Source organism: Barbus barbus (assembly GCF_936440315.1).
Source record: "Barbus barbus genome assembly, chromosome: 41".
NCBI classification, from domain to species: Eukaryota; Metazoa; Chordata; class Actinopteri; order Cypriniformes; family Cyprinidae; genus Barbus; species Barbus barbus.
Window position 1 is genome coordinate 18,934,414 of NC_136719.1, and position 18,113 is coordinate 18,952,526.

The 18,113-nt window shown below is 37.0% G+C and overlaps 3 protein-coding genes across 6 annotated transcripts; all 3 read left to right on the top strand.

Moving 5' to 3' along the window:
• Positions 1-432: 432 nt before the first annotated feature.
• On the top strand, positions 433-5,832 carry LOC306860809 (zinc finger protein PLAGL2-like). Of its 3 annotated transcripts, XM_079402747.1 has the most exons (4): positions 453-659; positions 1,502-1,578; positions 2,520-2,586; positions 2,786-5,826. In XM_079402747.1, the coding sequence occupies exon 4, from the start codon at positions 2,832-2,834 to the stop codon at positions 3,969-3,971; it is 1,140 nt and encodes a 379-aa protein (XP_079258873.1). In that variant the 5' UTR covers positions 453-659; positions 1,502-1,578; positions 2,520-2,586; positions 2,786-2,831; the 3' UTR covers positions 3,972-5,826. The 3 variants fall into 3 exon arrangements, with proteins under 3 accessions (XP_079258872.1, XP_079258871.1, XP_079258873.1); XM_079402746.1 differs by lacking the exon at positions 1,502-1,578 and having other exon boundaries at positions 433-659; positions 2,520-2,671; positions 2,786-5,832; XM_079402745.1 differs by lacking the exon at positions 1,502-1,578 and having other exon boundaries at positions 433-659.
• A 579-nt stretch (positions 5,833-6,411) lies between these two features.
• On the top strand, positions 6,412-8,994 carry LOC306860810 (trafficking protein particle complex subunit 6b). The gene is made up of 6 exons (XM_079402748.1): positions 6,412-6,694; positions 6,810-6,877; positions 7,108-7,225; positions 7,317-7,400; positions 7,863-7,956; positions 8,172-8,994. Exons 1-6 carry the CDS (start codon positions 6,617-6,619, stop codon positions 8,201-8,203), a joined length of 474 nt encoding a protein of 157 aa, XP_079258874.1. The 5' UTR covers positions 6,412-6,616; the 3' UTR covers positions 8,204-8,994.
• A 572-nt stretch (positions 8,995-9,566) lies between these two features.
• On the top strand, positions 9,567-17,874 carry tpx2 (TPX2 microtubule nucleation factor). 2 transcript variants are annotated; one of them, XM_079402160.1, is made up of 17 exons: positions 9,567-9,679; positions 10,277-10,402; positions 11,315-11,458; positions 11,551-11,668; positions 11,768-11,842; positions 12,128-12,271; positions 12,727-12,836; positions 12,948-13,111; positions 13,198-13,366; positions 13,582-13,720; positions 13,805-14,021; positions 14,125-14,217; positions 14,297-14,467; positions 14,552-14,698; positions 16,805-16,916; positions 17,136-17,323; positions 17,509-17,874. In XM_079402160.1, exons 2-17 carry the CDS (start codon positions 10,294-10,296, stop codon positions 17,617-17,619), a joined length of 2,211 nt encoding a protein of 736 aa, XP_079258286.1. In that variant the 5' UTR covers positions 9,567-9,679; positions 10,277-10,293; the 3' UTR covers positions 17,620-17,874. The 2 variants fall into 2 exon arrangements, with proteins under 2 accessions (XP_079258286.1, XP_079258287.1); XM_079402161.1 differs by having other exon boundaries at positions 17,157-17,323.
• Positions 17,875-18,113: the final 239 nt, after the last annotated feature.

The following is an 18,113-nucleotide window of genomic DNA, read 5'->3' on the forward strand; positions in this document are numbered from 1 at the left end:
TATACTCAAAGCAAAAACGAAATTGTGCTAAACGTTACCTCGGAATAATACATAATGAACTGAGAAGGGAAGAAAAGCTCTGCTACTTGGTCAAGTTCGTTCCTGCACCTAAAGGTTTCATTGGCAACTTAATACTCGAGTGCAACCGGACGTTGTGGTGATATTAATTGCATCTTGTCAAATACAGTATTATCCATTCAAATGTTTTAAAAGATATGTTAATTCTCAGAAACTTTCATTTTTACTTCTCTAGTGAGTTGAAATAATTCATAATTTTTGAAAATGGCCATACCGCGTAATTTATATTCGTTTTTAGTCTATTTATAGAACTCACTGTGATGCAATGCGAGTGTTTGTAATAGTTTAAGAGTGAAAAATAACTGAAATCCCACCCTGAAAGTTAGCCAAAGAGGTCTGACGTCACGTTCCCATAATGCACGCGCCCGTCAGCTACACCGCTGTTGTGTTTAGAGGGAAAGAAACACCAGGCCCGAAAAATACACACATTATTGAACAAAAAATCAATTATCCACTGCGAATGGTTTTTGAGAATTCATCGACATATGGCTGGGAAACGATTTTTTTATTAGCACCCTTGCGAGATGTAGAATGGAGGAATGCATGTGAACTGCAACTTTAGCGGGGATCAAAAGTTTCTGGTGAGCACAAGACTGTTTTTATGCAAATGTTAGACCGCGTGGACTGTTTGCATTGATGTTCAAATGTTTGAAACCCTCATGGAGTTCCGTGGGTAGTATTTTTAGACTTTTGAAAAGATAAATGTGCGCCATTAACACACATAAGAGGTTTAAATGTTGCGTGCATGAGCAAACACACTAGCTACGCGTAAGACTGTTGGTGCTTTCAATGTATCTTGTTTATATTTTTAACATGGGAAAGCACGAAAGGATAGTCTGAGTACAGATAATTTCGATTTTACCATTTAATCACAATGTTCTGCGGTCATTCGAGATTTTGCTGATCGAAATCTGCCAGAAATAAACAGACTAAAAGATGAAATCAACAAGGTGTTTTTTTAGGAAACTAAATATATAGTACCAGACACACCGTTTTAAAAAAATAAATAAATAAACAAGTGTAGTGAATTTTGTTTTATTTTATAAAATCACGAATATTATTACATTTGTATGTGCAATGTCATATTTGCAGTAAACTTCTAGTTGAAATGGAGAAATGCTATTACTATGTCATTTTAAATGCTCAAAGCTGAAAATAAGCAAACATATTTGTTTCTGTTATTGTATTTGGTAATTATGCTGCATTTCTACATGAACACGTTTCATGTTTGAAAGATCATAAATAAAGCAGCATGATTTGTCCCAATTGAACTTTTAAAGCAGAGCCAAATTCATAAGCTTCAAAAAGTAATATTTTTTATTAAATTAAAACAATTATAATAAAGTAAAATAGTTTGTATTTATGTTCATATTAAAATATTTCAAATGATTGCCTTGAATGATGTCCATCCATTCTCTAAAAGGGAGGGAGTAATAGTGGACATGCGTTTTCCGGAGGTCTGTCAAGATAATGAATGTGCTTTTGTGAGACTTGAAACAGGTAAACAAACCCTTTATAAATGTCACTAACCAATCATCATTGACATCCCCTCAGGGTGTTTTTAAGTTCTCCTGTTGAAATCTGTTACCATTCAGAGAGGCAGGTTGGTTCAAAGACTGCACTTTGCCATCAAGCACTCTTTAGGTTTTGATTATGCTGTCATTTTTTTTTTTTTTTTACAATGTAAAGTTTTATAAATAAATCTAAAAAATATTTTTCCATTGTTCATATTTAAAACAAATTTCTGACTGTTAAACAATTCCAAATCCTTTTAAAATAATTTTTTATCTAAACTAAAACAAGAATTGATTCTTTTTTCTGTTTATTTCTCTTTTATTATCTCTTTGTCAAAATTCTCTAGGGATCTTTTTCTTTTTCAGAAATGTTCTGTGTTTTTTAGCCTAAATGATATGTTGAAGGAAGACCGAAATTGATGCATTTTTGTCCTCCAGGAATTTTGAAACAAGATATCTATATAAGCATTGCATTTTATTACATTGTATATGCCTTAAATAATTTTGTTCGGATAATGTAGCAGCAAAAAAAAAAAAAAAGCTTTAAATTATATATGTTGTACTTTGATAAAGGGATTGTTCATCCAAAAATGAAAATTGCCATCATTTACTAATCCTCTTTCTATGGAACACAAAAGAAGATAATTAAAGAATTTTAGAAATTTGGTTACCATTAATGTACATTGCATGGCCTAATCCACTGTGGCTTTATAACTATTTTAGATACACATTTGCATAAAATAACTTTAAGGGGAAAATCATTGGTTATACTTTATTTACTTTTACTTCCAGGGTCACATATATGGTTAGATTTAGAGTTTTATTTATTGTTGTAACTGTGCATTTTTACTGTTATTACTGTGATAAGTGCATGTATAAGAAGATGTTACCAAATCCTCACCTGCTGCATTTTTTGTTTATGTGCAGAAGACTGAACATGCAAAAAAACAATCTTCACTCCCAAGAAAAATCACCTGTTGGAGCTTCTTCTCAGGTACCTGCTTTTGTCTCTAAAACAGGGATGTCCAATCCTCTTCCTGGAGATCTACCCGATTAAATTTGGAACAAAAACTTTACAGGTAGGTAGATCTCCAGAAACAGGATTGGGCACCCCTGCTCTAAAACAATGTGATTATAATTGTACTCTATTTTTTAACCTTGAATTATAATCACCGATTGTTGGCTTTTCACAGATGTACAGTGACATACTCCCTGACAACTACCCTTATATGTGAGAAAATGTTTCATGGCAAAGACCAGCTAAACAGCCACCTGCAAAACCACGACCCCAACAAGCAGGAACTGCAGTGCGAGGAATGCGGAAAGCATTACAACACTCGCCTGGGTCTTAGACGCCACGTGGCCACGCATGCCACCTCCGCCAGCGGTGACCTCACCTGTAAGGTCTGTCGTCAGGCGTTCGAGAGCATGCCGGCGCTACTCGAGCACTTGAGTACGCACACCGGCCGGCCACCTCCGGGGACTGTGGTACGAGAAAGGAAGCATCAGTGTGAACGGTGCGGCCGGCGTTTCTTCACTCGCAAGGATGTGAGGCGCCACGCAGTGGTGCACACCGGCAGACGGGACTTCCTGTGCCCACGTTGCGCCCAACGCTTCGGCCGTCGCGACCACCTCACCCGACACCTGAAGAAAAGCCACGCGCAAGATTTGGAGACCCTTCCTCCGATGCCCATTAAAGAGGAGCCCAGTCCTACCCTGTGCTCTGTTGGATCTCTAAAAGATGCCACAGAGGCGTTTTCCATGGCCATGTTCAACCCTCAAGGCCTTCCGAGCACATCTACCTCAGGGGTCAATCATCACCATCACACGATGGTGTCTGGCCCCCTTTCCAGCCCAATGGGTTTGGGCTGCTACATTGAGCCAAACAAGCCTCCTCCGCAGCAGCAGTACCAGCAGGCTTCCAGATATCAGCCGAGTTCCACTACTTCATATCTGAAAGTGGAGATGGAGAACTTCCTGACCGAACTCCAGTGCGGGCCAATGCCACCGCAGGCCGCCATAGCAACTGCCGTCTCCCGGCCTGGCGACCTTCTCCCTGAAAGTCTGGGAGGCCAGAGTGCCCATTTCACTCTCAGGAACTCAGCGTTCACGTCAGCTGAGCCGCTTACCACCTCCGCCAACATGGACCTCTCGCACCTGTTGGGCTTCCTGCCGTTTGGCCTGCCTCCCTACAGCACTCCCTTGGGATACTCGACCACCACCAACGCCGTGTCCCCAAGCCCTACCTCTCAGATCTCTGGGCCACTTACCTCATTTCAGCCACAGTCACTGCATGAGCCTCAGGCTTCAGGGCACTTAAACCAGCTCTCTGGTTTCTCTTCAACTCTACCTCGATTCCATCAGGCTTTCCAGCAATGAAGTTGCCCGTGTCCACTGTGACCTGCCAATCAAATGCGACTATTCTGTTGCGTCTTTGCCAAGTAGCTTATAGGTAATGAACTGGAGCTGGTGAAGTTTGGTGGGTGCGAGGTCTTCAAATGGATCCTGTAGAATTAGATGAAAGGATCACTAGGATAGATGGAGTTTTGCTTTTAGTTTTGAATAGTTTTAACTTTGGTTTTTCCTAGAGGGTCTTCAGAGTAACTGTTTTGTAGTGATAAATGAACTTATAAAATTCATTAAAAAAAAAAACTGAAACTGAAAAGTTAGCTAAAGAAATACCTCAATATTTTTGTCAAGAAGGAAAATAATGCTATTACAGTGTTCTCCGTTGTATAATGAAGCACTTTTTATCAACGGCACTTCTGACTAAAGGTGCGGTCACATTTATTGTTTTTCATCTGCAAAATCCAGTTGTTTCAATAGGAATCCACATGGGTACTTTAGCAGGCGGGTGAAAGATTTCCCTGCCCAATTTTAGTTATATGGTCATTTATATTTGCTGCATTGACCAACAAAAATTTGCATAGTTTGGAAGTGACTTCTGTGTGTGCTGTGCTTCATACATCTACTCTATTGACCTTTTTTGTCCATGACATTTTGCAGAAAATTTGCTAATGTGACCGCACCATAAAAGTCAAGTTGAACTGTGTTCTTAGATGTACCTCTCAGCTCACGGTCACACAACACAAAAAAACCTACCTCTCTAAGCTGAACTCTTGTCACGAAAAGGATTCAACCATTTGACAAGAAATGAAGCAAATCCTCACGCGAATTGCGTGAAGAACGTTATCTCATTTGATTTTCTTTTTCTTTTTGAATGCTCAATGGTTTAGTTATGATTATGATTAGTTAGAGTCAGGTGATTAATTAGCATTTAATTAATTAGCTTGCGTTGATTTTAGCCTTTAGGTAAAAGTTTTTAGGCGCTGTTGTGTTCACATCCTTAATGCTAATGGAAGGAATCACAGTTATTGTGGAGACTCTTCTCCTGTAAATCCCCATCTCTCTGTTCATTCCAGAGTATTTTGTGAATGAAATGCAGAATAAAGCATTGATTCATCTGGAATTGAAAATCAATGAAAAGTGAATATTTGTTTCAAATTAAGTAGCCCATTCTGACAAATTCTTAATATGGGAACTAAGTAAAATATAACTTTAATTTTTTGTTTAGTAATAAACAAGAATGGATCATATTTGCGTCCTGAATATTCATGTAAAAAGTAGTTATACTGGTTTTACACAATACATAGTTCTCACACTACAAATTAATCTTAGCACATACCCAGTTATTGCTGAAAAGCACTTTGTGTATCTCTCCAAGCTAAACCAGAAGCACTGTCAGAAAAGAAAATGTTTTATGTAAATTTGAATGGTATTTTAGCACTACTTTGCTGTCTGTTCTTTTGACTCAGTGTTACATGCACCAATGGCCTATAATGGCATATGTTGTCAACTCCATTTTGTTTAGGCCAGCTGAAGGTGTGAAATCATTTCATGAGTTTTTATTTTATTTAGAAACCATCATGGGCATTTCCTTCATTGGCTGAACTGAAATTAAATTGACCTCAAGTCAACTGTGATGTTCAGACTCCGACTGATCTACCTCAGTGAGATGCACACTGTGCACAGGTGTACTGTACCTTTAGTGAGAAATGTAAAGTTTCAATGGCTGTTTAGCTGGAGTAAAGAGGTGTTTTACATCTTTAAAATTCCACGCATTGGCATTTTTGGGGTTCCAAGGACTGCAAGCAAAAGTGGGTGAGTGAGACATTAAGGTGTATGTGGAAAGAAACAATGTTAAGGATGAATTAAGAAATAAAGCATCTTGTAGAATTTGAGTTTCTGGTGTTTCATTCATGATTTACTGTCAGTAATATCATATTAGTTGAGGTTTTTACCAAAGCCACTAAAACGTCAATATGTCAAGTTATTCATATTAATGCAATGGGCAACTAAAAATCATTAACAATTTAAGTCTTTAATGAACTATATAAAAGTTATATAATTATAAAGATGAATTATAGAAATTATTTAAAATATAAATACGAAAAATAAGCAAACATTCATTTACAGGTGTTTTTTATGATATTTCAAATGGCTTTATAAACTGAATCCTGTGTATCATTTAAAAACTACAATCAAAACGTTAATATTGTGATATCTACTAATAAGACTGCAAAAGATTAATACTAGTATGTGCAATAAAACAATCGTTTATTAATAAATTAATAGTAGCAAACCAATTTAGATATAAAAGGCAACGTGTTGATTATAATAGTCAATCGGGTGTACATGACTACATCACTTTTCAATACTTAATTCAATACAAAACAAGAAAGAAATCGGTTTTTCCAAACAAAACGAGAGAAAAACATCCTTACGTTCAGGCATATACAAGGGCAGCTAATTCTCAGCCAAACAGGAAGTGGAACAGATGTGAAGAAGGACCCTAATAGTAAATTAGAGAGCAGTCGAATACACACACTGGCGAATTATTTGAATTCAGTTGATTTATTCGCACAATGAATGGTGTCCATTTACTAAAGTAGTAGGTTAAGTGATTTATACCCGTAGTCGGTTTGGGTCGCTTGTCAGTTTCAGTCTGCCTGAGCTGACTCGAGATGGCAGACGAGGCTCTCTTTCAGTTCCTTCACAGTGAAATTATTCAATATGTCAACAGTGCAGAAACTGGGGAATCGGTAAGAGCCTTGAAAACACTGTCATAGAATAATAGAACTGAGTAAGCCCAGCACACTAATAAAACAAACTGAGAAAGTTACATGTTGAATTAATGTAATGTTGTGCTGTGTTCAGGAGAATGGACGATGTGTTTCTAAACTTGAGAACATGGGGTTTCGTGTGGGACAAGGACTTATTGAGAGGTATCATGGTAGATCTTTTTGTTCGTAGGTCAAGCAGATCCTCTGATAACATCATGCTATAATCTGATGTTATGTTTATTGCCGTTTTATCTGTAGTACTGCAGATTGGCAGTGGACCCAAATTTAACTAAATGGGTTTTAATGCATTTAACGGAAAACTTCATTAGTATTTCAAATAAATAGCCATTTGTTCTTGAGAAGATGTGTCTCAGGCACATTTTTGTTTGCAGGTTTACCAAAGACACACCACGTTTTAAAGATGAGCTTGATTTTATGAAGTTTATCTGCAAAGATTTCTGGACCAGTGTTTTTAAGAAGCAAATTGACAACCTGAGAACAAACCACCAGGTGTGTACATTATAATGCTAATTTATGTCATCTCAATTCGTTTAAGTGTTTGCTTATTAAGAAAATCATCACATGTTCAAATTGTTTGTAGGGTATTTATGTGCTACAAGATAACAAGTTCCGCCTGCTGACCCAACTGTCTGCTGGAAAACAGTATTTGGAACATGCGCCGAAGGTAAGCAGCATAAATAACTTCAATAACCTTTGATGGTGAGTTGAATAAAAACATAATCATAACCAGACTTAATCTTTTAAACTGAAACTGCAGAACCAATATCTTTGTCATATATTTTTTGTTGTAAATACCATAATGAGATATGTAGTATTTCAATTTGTTTTGTAGTAATATTGTATCTACAGACAGGGAAAAAGGAAGATATAATATTTAATAAAATATCAAATAATGTAATTAAAGAATAGTTCACCCAAAAAAGAAAATTCAGTAATTTACTCACCCTCATGTTGTCGCAAACCTGTACGACTTTTGTTCATCTTCGGAACACAAGTGAATATGGTTTTAATTAAATCTTAGATTTCTGTCCCACCATCGACAGTCTATACAACTACTACTTTTATGCTTCAAAAAAAAATAGAGATCGTAAAACTCATTCTTCTCTCTCATTTTTAATTCCTGCAGTTCTTAGCCTTCACCTGTGGACTGGTCCGAGGAGCACTTTCAAACCTTGGTGTGAAAAGTATAGTCACAGCAGAGGTGTCAGTCATGCCTGCTTGTAAGGAGCACATTTTATGCAAAAATATACAGTCTTAGTGAAATCACCACTTGATTTTCAGTATTTTTTTATGATCTTAATCTGAAACTTAACATTAATGAAGTTAGTTCTCTGAGTCTGAGCTCATCAAGTTCTAATTAAATGTAAAATGCAACTAATTGTTTCTTTCTTGTCTTCTGCCATCCCTCCTCTTCTGCACCTTCTTTTTTTCTTAGGCAAATTCCAGGTGATGATCCAGAAGATGTAATTCACTACACAGAAGCGTATTGCTTATAACATGTACATCTTCATTTTATTGCCATTTTTATATTCCCTTACCCATTTTATTGTCACTATGATTGTTGCAATAACTTGCAAACTGCTGGCATTAAAAGTGATTTGACATGCAAAGGTCAAGCCTTATTGTACTGTATTGTGTTAGTATTTTGACATTCATTATTGTCTGTCCACATTCACTGTGTTTTGATTATTAAGTTGCACTGATAACATTAAAGCTGGAATCCTAGTATGAGTCTGTGCTTCATTTTCACTGAATTTTAAAGGGAGACACTGCAAGCAAAAAAATGCTTTTCATGCACCTGTCAAATTTGAGATTTTGGGCTTTTTGGTTTTTCATGAAGTATTTTTTCAGACTAGTGGAAAGAAAACATCCAAAAGACACTGTTAAGTGTTTCTTTTATAGCACTTTATCTATTTGTCAATAGATTTCAATTACAAAACATATTTTTAAAGGCTGTTTTCTCAAAATGAGTTTTCTCTCCTGCATTGAGCCATATATCTCCGCTTCAGTAGCACTTCCACACACCAAACTTTACATCTTTAATCCTGTCTATATCCGGAAGGTTTTTAAAGAGGGATTTGTACATATATAATTTGCTTGATTATATACAACATTTTATTACCCCCAAAATTGTGAATGTTTATTGTTTTCTGTCTGTTCTAAGTATTTCTGAATTATGGAGTGACAAAATGAGATACCCAAAATTCCCTCTGTAAAACTTTTGACTAATATGTCAATAAAATGAAATAAGAATTTTGAAATTTGTTTGTTTAGATTTTTGTTCTAGAAATGTATGCGAATTAGCACATATTTCATTAAATAATGCATCATTTGCATATTTAAACCTAACATTTTAGAAAGCTTGTAATACAAAAAAATGTTTGCAGTTATCATTGTAATCAATGAACTAGGTAAGTAGGGTGATAACTATTAGGTGTTTTTTTTTTTTACCCTATTCACCTGCAGTGTCTCGCCTTAATAAAAAATGTTTTTAATGAATTTTTAGTGGGAAAAAAAGAATAGCCTATTGAGAATTAAGATAATTGTATGAAAATATAACTACTTTTCTTTTTTACTAACAACTGATTACAAAAGATCGTTTTGTAGAACAGAAGTCCGTAAATGAAAGTAATATGTAAATAAAACAATTTATTTAAAGTAACATCAGTCAGTTTTTAAATATCCTCCTGTTATGCTTCTCTGTGCGTCTCAGCAAGTCACGTGGTTATCTCGTTCGAAAACGTCACAAGCGCGGAGCTAATAGGAAACGAGACGCGTCGCGTCAAGCGCTCTGATTGGCTGATTCATAAACGCAGTTCTAACGGCACCCACATTCAAACTAGCATTCTCGTCTGGTTGTTTGAGGAGGAGGTTACGCGCGTCTGTTGATTCAAGTTTTTACTATATTTTTTCAGGTTGTGATAGTAAGCATCGATTTAAAACGTAAGTATGTTTTCTTACATATTTTTTTTAAATATGATCATGTTTTGATTTTGACTCTGCATTTAAGCTGCTGCATTTAAATTAAGCGTTAAATGGTGCGATTGTGTTTGGCCGTAATGGCTGCAAAGCAAGTTTTTCATGTTTAATGTAAAACAACGACGGATTTCAGCGTTTATTTGCTGTAATGTTATCTTAACTTTATGTAAAGATATTATTTAGGCTTCGTTTGTTTACATTTAGCCTTTTGTTCATGATTATGAGTAATGAGAGAGGCAGGCGGATGTTTCATATGCTAAACTGATTCAGAAATGATCGTGTAAAGTGCCGATCTGCCACTTAGGATGAATTAGAATATTAATAATCTGTAATTTACATAGATTATTTTTTATAATCCATAGTTGATGGATCAATTTAGCGCTGCTATTGCAGTCTGGGCCTTGAGTCTGAGATTAACGTTAGCCATCAACTGCCATTTGGCGCCGCTCCGCGCAGGAAATGTAGAACTACTTTATCATTTTTTCCTCCTTTATTATTTGTGCATCTTTGCTACAGATTACGTTTTAACTGTATAAATCCTTTGTCTTTTTGCATTTGCAGAAGATTCCGGTGTGAATATGGAAGGGGGCTCTGCTGATGCATACACATGGGATGCCCCTTCTCATGTTATAGAGTCTATAGATGATTTTGCCCTGGACCCTCAGGATAATGCTGACCAGTGGTTTGGTATGACTTCAGTCTTTATATATATATGTGTGTGTATGTATGTATATATATATATATATATATATATATATATATATATATATATATATATATATATGAGTTGTAACTTTTTAGTTTTAGTTACTTTTTCTTATTTGTAAGTCGCTTTGGACAAAAGTGTCTGCTAAATGACAAAAGTAAAAAAGTAAAGAGTGTAAAGACCATCGACTCTACCGTGCGACTCCACCGGGCAGGGACACCGGCAAGGGATAGTAGTAGCTTTTTATTTAATTTATTCATTGATATGTTTATTATTGAAATGTTGTTGTTATATGCATGTGTTAATTTTATTTAATTTCTTTATTTTCTTAAATATGTGGGTAGATAGTATTTATAGAGTTGTAACTTTTTAGTTTTAGTTACTTTTTCTTATTTGTAAGTCGCTTTGGACAAAAGCGTCTGCTAAATGACAAAAGTAAAGTATATATATATATATAATTAGTGCTCTCAAACGATTAATCGCATCCTAAAAAAAAAAATTGTTTGCTTAATGTGTGCTGTGTAAGTTATTTATTACGTATACATAAAACACACATGGATGTATATTTCAGAAAAATATTGTTTATATATATTAAATATTTATGATATAGATTATGAATAGATGTAAATATTTTCAAAAGATAGTATACTGTGTGTATTTATATATACATAATAAATATACTCAGAACACTCACACATTATGCAAACAAGCTTTTATTTTGGACTTATTTTCATTTGACAGCGTACACATAATATATACTATGTGTGTTGAGCATTCACTCAGTATCGTGATCTAATTTTTGACAAATGGCTCTGAGGCTTTTGCATTGGAAGTATATAATAAGTAAATGCACGTATGTTCAAATGCACAACTTTGTTCTGTTTTGCTATTAGAGTTGAAGGCAGATCCTAAAGGTGGCACTATGGAACAGCTCACCACCCCTTTACAGACAAAGCTTTTTGATGAAACCCACAATAACAACAGACCCAAAGCTCTAGTGTCTCCCATGGTCAAAAAAGATGAGACGACAAGCTCAGGTTGGGGAAAAATTGCTTCAATTAGGAAACTCTTAAGGAAAAACTTCAGTGTTTGATTTGCATGTGGGATCTTAATATTTGCTCTGTTTCAGATGTCAAAGAAAGCACCTCAATGGAGGTTCAATCTAACATAGTCACATCATGGGGAAACGGCAGAACTACTACAGCTCCTGGTCAGGCCCAGAAATCTATTCCTACTCAACCACGAAGGTAAATGAGACCTTATCCGTGATTTTATAAACACCCTATTAAACTAGTTTTTGTCACTCTTTTCTAACATTGGTTGACTTTTCTTGTTTCTTCCTGTAGGGTGTCCAAACGGCCTGTACCTAAAAATGAAAAGGCTACAGCTCCTACAACACCTCCTCTTGTCAAGAAAAGAAGGTATGTTTTCAAAGTTTAGATCTGTTTTTAGTCTATTAGAGTGCTCAATTAGCCGCTTTGTCTCGCTGCATAGAATTGTACCGGCTGCCACAGCATGGAGAGTTTTTGATCAGCGGCGAAGGTAAAATGAACTGAGAAATGTGTGTGTGCTAAGATGAGAAGGGCACCTAGTGGGCATCTACTAGACTTCACTGGTGAAAATGCTGGTAATGTGGGTTGTTACCTGGAAGTAACAATATTCTATTATTTTTTATAATAAAATGCTTTTGGTTTTTCTCCTCGCAGAAGCTCAACATCCCGAACTGTGAGACGCAGCGGTGCTGTTGCGAGACGCAGCGGTGCTGGTGCAAGGAGCAGTGTCCGGTTGAGAAACAAACCAGCCATTGCTTCAAAGACCTCAGATACTGCTTCTGCCTCCAACACTACACAGTGAGAGAGAATCCTATTAGCAAAAATGTTTGTTAGCAAAGTCAAACTACACTACACTATCAAAAGTTTTTGGTTTTATTTTAAAAATACTTTCAGTTGATTTAACTTCAAGGTATATTTTCAGACTTTAAGGATCATGTGACACTGGAGACTGTAGTAATGAAATTGAAAATTCAGCTCTACCAGCTCAGGAATAAATTGCATTTTTAAAATTGAATTTTTTTAAATGTAGTATAATTTTGACAGATTGCTCTTTTACTGTATCAAAATAACTAAAGCTGAGGTGAGACTTTACAAAAAAAAACATGAAAACATACCCAACCTCAAGCTTTAGGTTTGAAGGGTGCTCCCCCTTGTCTTTTCAGTTGATTTAACATCATGTATTTTTAATCATTTACTTATCAGAAGGGTTTAATCTTATAGTAAAGTCTATATATGCTGTCTTTGAATTTCAGAAAGAAAAGCACAGAACAGCAAGAGTTGGAGCGCATCGAGGCTCTACAGAAAGAGGTGGCAGAACAGCGGCGTAAGAACGAGGCGAGCTACAGGGCTGCACTGGCAGGCAGTGAGTCACTAGCAAAACTATTTTCTGTTCTTAATCATGAGAGCAAATGGTGCATTTTATTTTTTTATTTTTGCAATGCAATTTTAATTGGCTGTTCTGGTTGTTTTAAAGGTCAGCCTCCTAAGAAGAATGTGCTGTCCACCACCATTCCCAAAGAATTCAACTTCTGCTCGGATAGCAGGCTGAAGAACCACACGGATGGAGGCTCTGTAGTCGACAACTCTTACAAGGAGGTGGATTTCACTTCTCAGCTCCGCAAGCACCCATCTTCCCCTGTGAGTACAGTCACTAGGAGTATTTGGATTCTTTTTGAAGCTGCTTGATGATTTCAAGTTATTTAAATGTTGATGTCTTTCTGTAGTTGAAGGCTCCAAAGGGAACAACCATTCCCAAACCTTTCAACCTCTCCAGAGGAAAGAGGAAGCTTGATGAGGCAGGAGCCTACGTGCCAATGGCCCAGCAGATTGAACAGTTTCAGAAACGCACTCCCTCCCGCTATCACCTGCGTAGTCGGCAGAGCCAGGAAAGAGGTTCGTCTCATGTCAGACCCTATTTCTGGCAGCTTTGAATATTATTAGCCTTGCCTTCTTGTGTGATGCTATTAAATCATCATTTATTCACTCATGTAGTTCCAGAACCATATGACTTTCTTCAGTGGGAAAAATACATGATTACTTCCTCTGAAATATGATCCGTAATCTACCCTTTAGACGATTGACTAATTTTGCCTGTATTTTATTTGCAGGACCTTCACCAGTGAAGGCTGAGAAGCCAAAAATCACACACCCCAAAACGCCACAGCTACTGACTCGCCAGAGACATCGTCCCACAATGGTGAAAAGCACTGCAGAAATTGAGGCAGAAGAAACAGAAAAAATGCAGCAGTAAGTTTTGCAGAGACTTGTTTTGGTAATACTTTTTAATTTGGCACAAGAACGTCTCTTCAAACGTTCCTTCTGTCATCTCAGGTTTAAGTTCAAAGCTCTAGAACTCAACCGAAAGATTCTAGAAGGAGCTTTGATTCCTAAAAAGCCGACTAGTAAAGAAGTTACCAAGCCTGAGGGCTTCCAGCTGGAGATTGAGAAGCGACTTCAGGAGAGGCAGGCCAGTAAGAAGCCTGAGGAAGAAGAGGACCACGTGTTCCATCCCAGACCTCTACCAACTCGAATTCTGGAGGAAGTTGTGGTTAGTAACGGTTTCTTAACCCCTTTTTTGGTTTGTTTTATCAAGGTTGTGACTTCCTTTTTATAATTCCATTGTTACTGTTTGTTTATTTTCCCCCATAAAGGGTGTCCCAGAGAAGAAAGTTCTAAATCCAACTGTTCCAGAATCGCCTGCATTTGCTCTTAAAAATCGTGTGCGAATGGAAAAAAAAAAAGAGGTACATTTTAATCATGCTTTATTTAAAATATCTTGAAACTGATTTGTTGACTCTTCACCTAATTCCTTGGCACTTTCAGGAAAAGCCTCCTGCTCCAATTAAGGCACATGCTGTGCCCCACTTCCTGCCCTTCCAACCCAAACTACCAGTCAAGAGCCAGGTAGAAATGTGCCCTTTCTCATTCGAGGAACGTGAGCGTGAACGAAGGGTAATGAAGGAGAAGAAACTGGAGGAAATGAGAAATGAAGAGGTATTTTCTTTATGGAGCAGCTAAAAGTCTTCTTGTTCTTCATTTAATAACCGTCTAAATGAACTGCCTCACCAAATCTCACAGGTACCCAAGTTTAAGGCCCAACCCCTTCCTGACTTCCATGATGTGCATCTCCCTGAGAAAAAGGTAGTAGAGCCCACCAAACCTGCTCCTTTCAAGCTGATGGTTGATGAACGAGGAGCTGCAAAGGGTGAACGCTGGGAGCATATGGTAAGAGCTTCATCTAAACCTTTCCTCTTCATCTTCCATGGATCATCCATATATTAAGATGCTCTAGACCAGGGGTTTGAAACCTTCAACATCAAAAGAGCCTTATTGGGCCCTTTCCCACTGAATACATTTCAGCTATGTTACAGGGCAGGGGCATAACAGTCATTTCAGAAACTAGGGGGGCAGAAATGTCAGTAGAAGCAGTAGTAGTTATGTATGTGTAATTGACACAACTTGTCCATTTTTTAATTGGCCAAAAAATAAAATGCACTGCTATAATAACCAATAATTTGTGTTCTGTTATTTTCCTTATGATAATTTTGATTATTGGTTTTATGTACTACAAACTTTTTTTTTTTTCTTCTATTTGTCACAGAATAAGGCAGAAAATATATTTTATTGCTTCTGTACTGTAATAAATGCTATGTCAACTAGCACTGTATCATTCATATACTTTACCTGCCTTGAGAAGAACTTGAAAAACATGCAAATCATTGTCACAATCGTTTATTGTCTTCGTTTCATCAGTTAAGGTTTATGTTTGTTACTCAGCCTAGCTACAGTGAAAGCGCAATGCCTTTGTTAATATAAATCTCTTTAAACTTTCTGCGCGAGTGCTCCCTCATACTTCAAGATAGGGCGGTGCGATTTGGGGAAAAATATTAATTTTTCTTTGTTGATGTATTGCGATTTGATTTGCAATTTTAAATGTGCAAAGTCAAGCGTCAGCTCAATATTGTCAATGTGCAGCACAGTATGAGTATCGTTACCCTGCTGAAAAAAAACAATAGAAACCATTACAAAATTATTTTGTTTTGGGTATTATTCCAATAGGAATTACTGTTGTTCTATTGGTTGCCATCTGCTAGATTACATCCCACCAATAGAATGCATCAAATACCAGTAGACACCATTATAGTTTACATTAAAACCAATACAATTCCCATTATAACCCTTAAATCCATGACATTTTCTATTGTGTTTTGGGAGGGGTTCTACTTTTTTCTTTTCTCTGCGGGGAAGATTATAATGGTATTACTACTTTTACTGAATTTCACAGGAAAGATTTCTTTATTTTTTTATAAATCAAGAACTATTTCTTTAGTCAGTTATTAAAGTATTAGTATGTTACACGGGCTGATTTATTCATTAAGTATTTGGGATTTTAAGAACAAGTGGGAAATGTGCTGAAAAACGCAGGCTGTGTGTGCGGCCTTCTGAATTTGCAAACATGCATTATAAACTTATTTCAAATTAATCTGTTGGGGAGATGAAATGTGTAAGATGATGTTCATGTAGCCTACTAATAAAAACGTCTAAAAATGTATCTTATTCTCCAGTCCTGAAAGCAGAACCGTTAAGGGAGCTCTTGATATGTGTTGTGATGCAGCTCTTGCAAATTACCTTTTTTGTTCGTTGTCTGTCATTTCGAAGCTGTAGTTGCATAAGTTTTTCTTTAATTTTAATTTGCCTAACTTTCGATCTGACCCTTTTTAAATGGTGGGCGTTTACACAGTTGCTAGAGCAGATCGGGGAGAACGGAGGTACGCTAACTCTATTGGTTAGTAAGATCGCCACTCAATGCTGGCCATCATGCATATGCTCTGGAACAGTAATATTGCGTCCAAATCGCAGGCTTTGCGATCAATTTTTTTTTTTTTTTTTTTTTTTTAGCAAATCGCAACGTCTCAAATCGCGATTTCGATTAATCGCACAGCCCTAATACACTGCATGAGTGTTTGGCGCTTTGTAATGTTCACATTGTTTTAGATTCATATTTGTTTGCATCTCGTCTTTTTTAATTTAGGTTTATTCACACTGGTCCTTAAATCTCTACGTGAGCACACTTGCCTGAAAAAAGTGCAGGGGAAAAGTGTAGGTTTAATAAAATTTGGGGGAACACGTCCCCTGCGTGTTTTACGGGTATTTTAAAGCCACGGGTTGCCAACCCCTGTTCTAGACCACACATGACCAATGTTCTGCTTAGCAATTGTGTTTGCATGCTTGCAACTAGCTAGGCAGTGGAAAATCACTTGTTTCTGCATTTGTGACATTGTTTACAATCTGTATCTTAATTGGTTCCTTCCCTTTAAAATGTTTCTCCAGATGAAAGAGGAGTTGAAACGACAGGCTGAAGCCGCATGTTTTAAGGCACAACCAAACAATGTAACGCACAAAGAGCCATTTGTACCGAAAAAGGAGAATCACTCCATCTTGGGTATGTGGCAGGTGGTTTTTGTGATCTTTCCATGTCGTGTTGCACACCCCATATTGTGCGGTCTCCAGTCTGACCTTCTTTTGGGCTTGCTGGCTTTTTGTGAATTGTGCACAGCTAATTCCAAAACCAACTCTCGCTTCCTTCCAACTTTCACCACTGCTCTCACCTTTACCTGACCACTTAATTTGGTCCTCTGTTCACTTTTGGCACTTTCTCAAGCCAATACTACTAATTCTGCAGTTCCAGAGGGATTCCAGTTGGCCACTGAACGGAGAGCCAAGGAACGTATGGAGTTCGAAAAGGAGTTGAGCGAGAAGGAGACGCTGAGGGCTCGTGTGGAAGAGGAGTGGGCAAGAGAACGAGAGGAGCAGGAAAAGGAGGAGATTGCAAGGCTGCGACAGGAACAGGTAAGATTTCAGAATGAATGTTGCTTATCCTCCCAGGCCTGGAAAGTTTTGAATTAGGATCAAGTAATTCGAACATTTATATACACTTAAAAGAAGAATGTATTTTATTTCTTCATCACTTCAAATGTAAAATTATTTGGCCCATTTATATTGTAAGTTTAATTCCATCTCTTCTTTTTCGAAAGGTGCGCAAGGCCCAGCCAATCAGACGCTACAAGCCAATGGAGTTGAAAAAGAGTGACGTGTCTCTCACAGTGCCCCAATCTCCAAACTTTTCAGATCGTTTCCGCTTGTAAATGCGCAATTCACCGTTACATTGACTTAAATGTACATAGATCTTTTAATGCGTTTTGCGATTTTGTCTGTCTGTGGTTGATGCATTAAGCCTTTGTTGTCAAGTAAAACCATTTATAGTTGGGTGTGGTGACCGCTCCAGCTAAATGTTTCTTTTTAATCTTTTTTTTTTTTTTTTTTTTTTTTTTTTTTTTTTTTTATACCTATTCTCCTTTTTTTGACTCCTTCCATTTTCTTGCAATAAAAACTTTTAGTATAAATGGTTTGTGTACTGACTGTAGTGGCTGAACTGAAATTGGACCATTCAACCTCTCCATAAAACTATTTCAGACCTGCCAACCTGTACGCATTTTGCGTAGCGGACACGCATTTTGACCTCAAAGTACGCAGGTACGATTTGTCACTTTAAACTACGCAAAAACCTGTTGACGCCTTTGTGCAGCACAAACCAATCAAGCGACAGCAATGAAAAAGCACTTCGACCAATCAGAGCGCT

Coding starts and splice junctions, on each gene's coding strand:
- LOC306860810 (XM_079402748.1), top strand. CDS start 6,617: ATGGCAGACGAGGCTCTCTTTCAGTTCCTTCACAGTGAAATTATTCAA. Junction 6,878..7,107: donor GGACAAGGACTTATTGAGAG/GTATCATGGTAG, acceptor TTTTGTTTGCAG/GTTTACCAAAGACACACCAC. Junction 7,401..7,862: donor ATTTGGAACATGCGCCGAAG/GTAAGCAGCATA, acceptor TAATTCCTGCAG/TTCTTAGCCTTCACCTGTGG.
- tpx2 (XM_079402160.1), top strand. CDS start 10,294: ATGGAAGGGGGCTCTGCTGATGCATACACATGGGATGCCCCTTCTCAT. Junction 12,837..12,947: donor CAGGGCTGCACTGGCAGGCA/GTGAGTCACTAG, acceptor GTTGTTTTAAAG/GTCAGCCTCCTAAGAAGAAT. Junction 13,367..13,581: donor TCGGCAGAGCCAGGAAAGAG/GTTCGTCTCATG, acceptor TTTTATTTGCAG/GACCTTCACCAGTGAAGGCT.
- LOC306860809 (XM_079402746.1), top strand. CDS start 2,832: ATGTTTCATGGCAAAGACCAGCTAAACAGCCACCTGCAAAACCACGAC.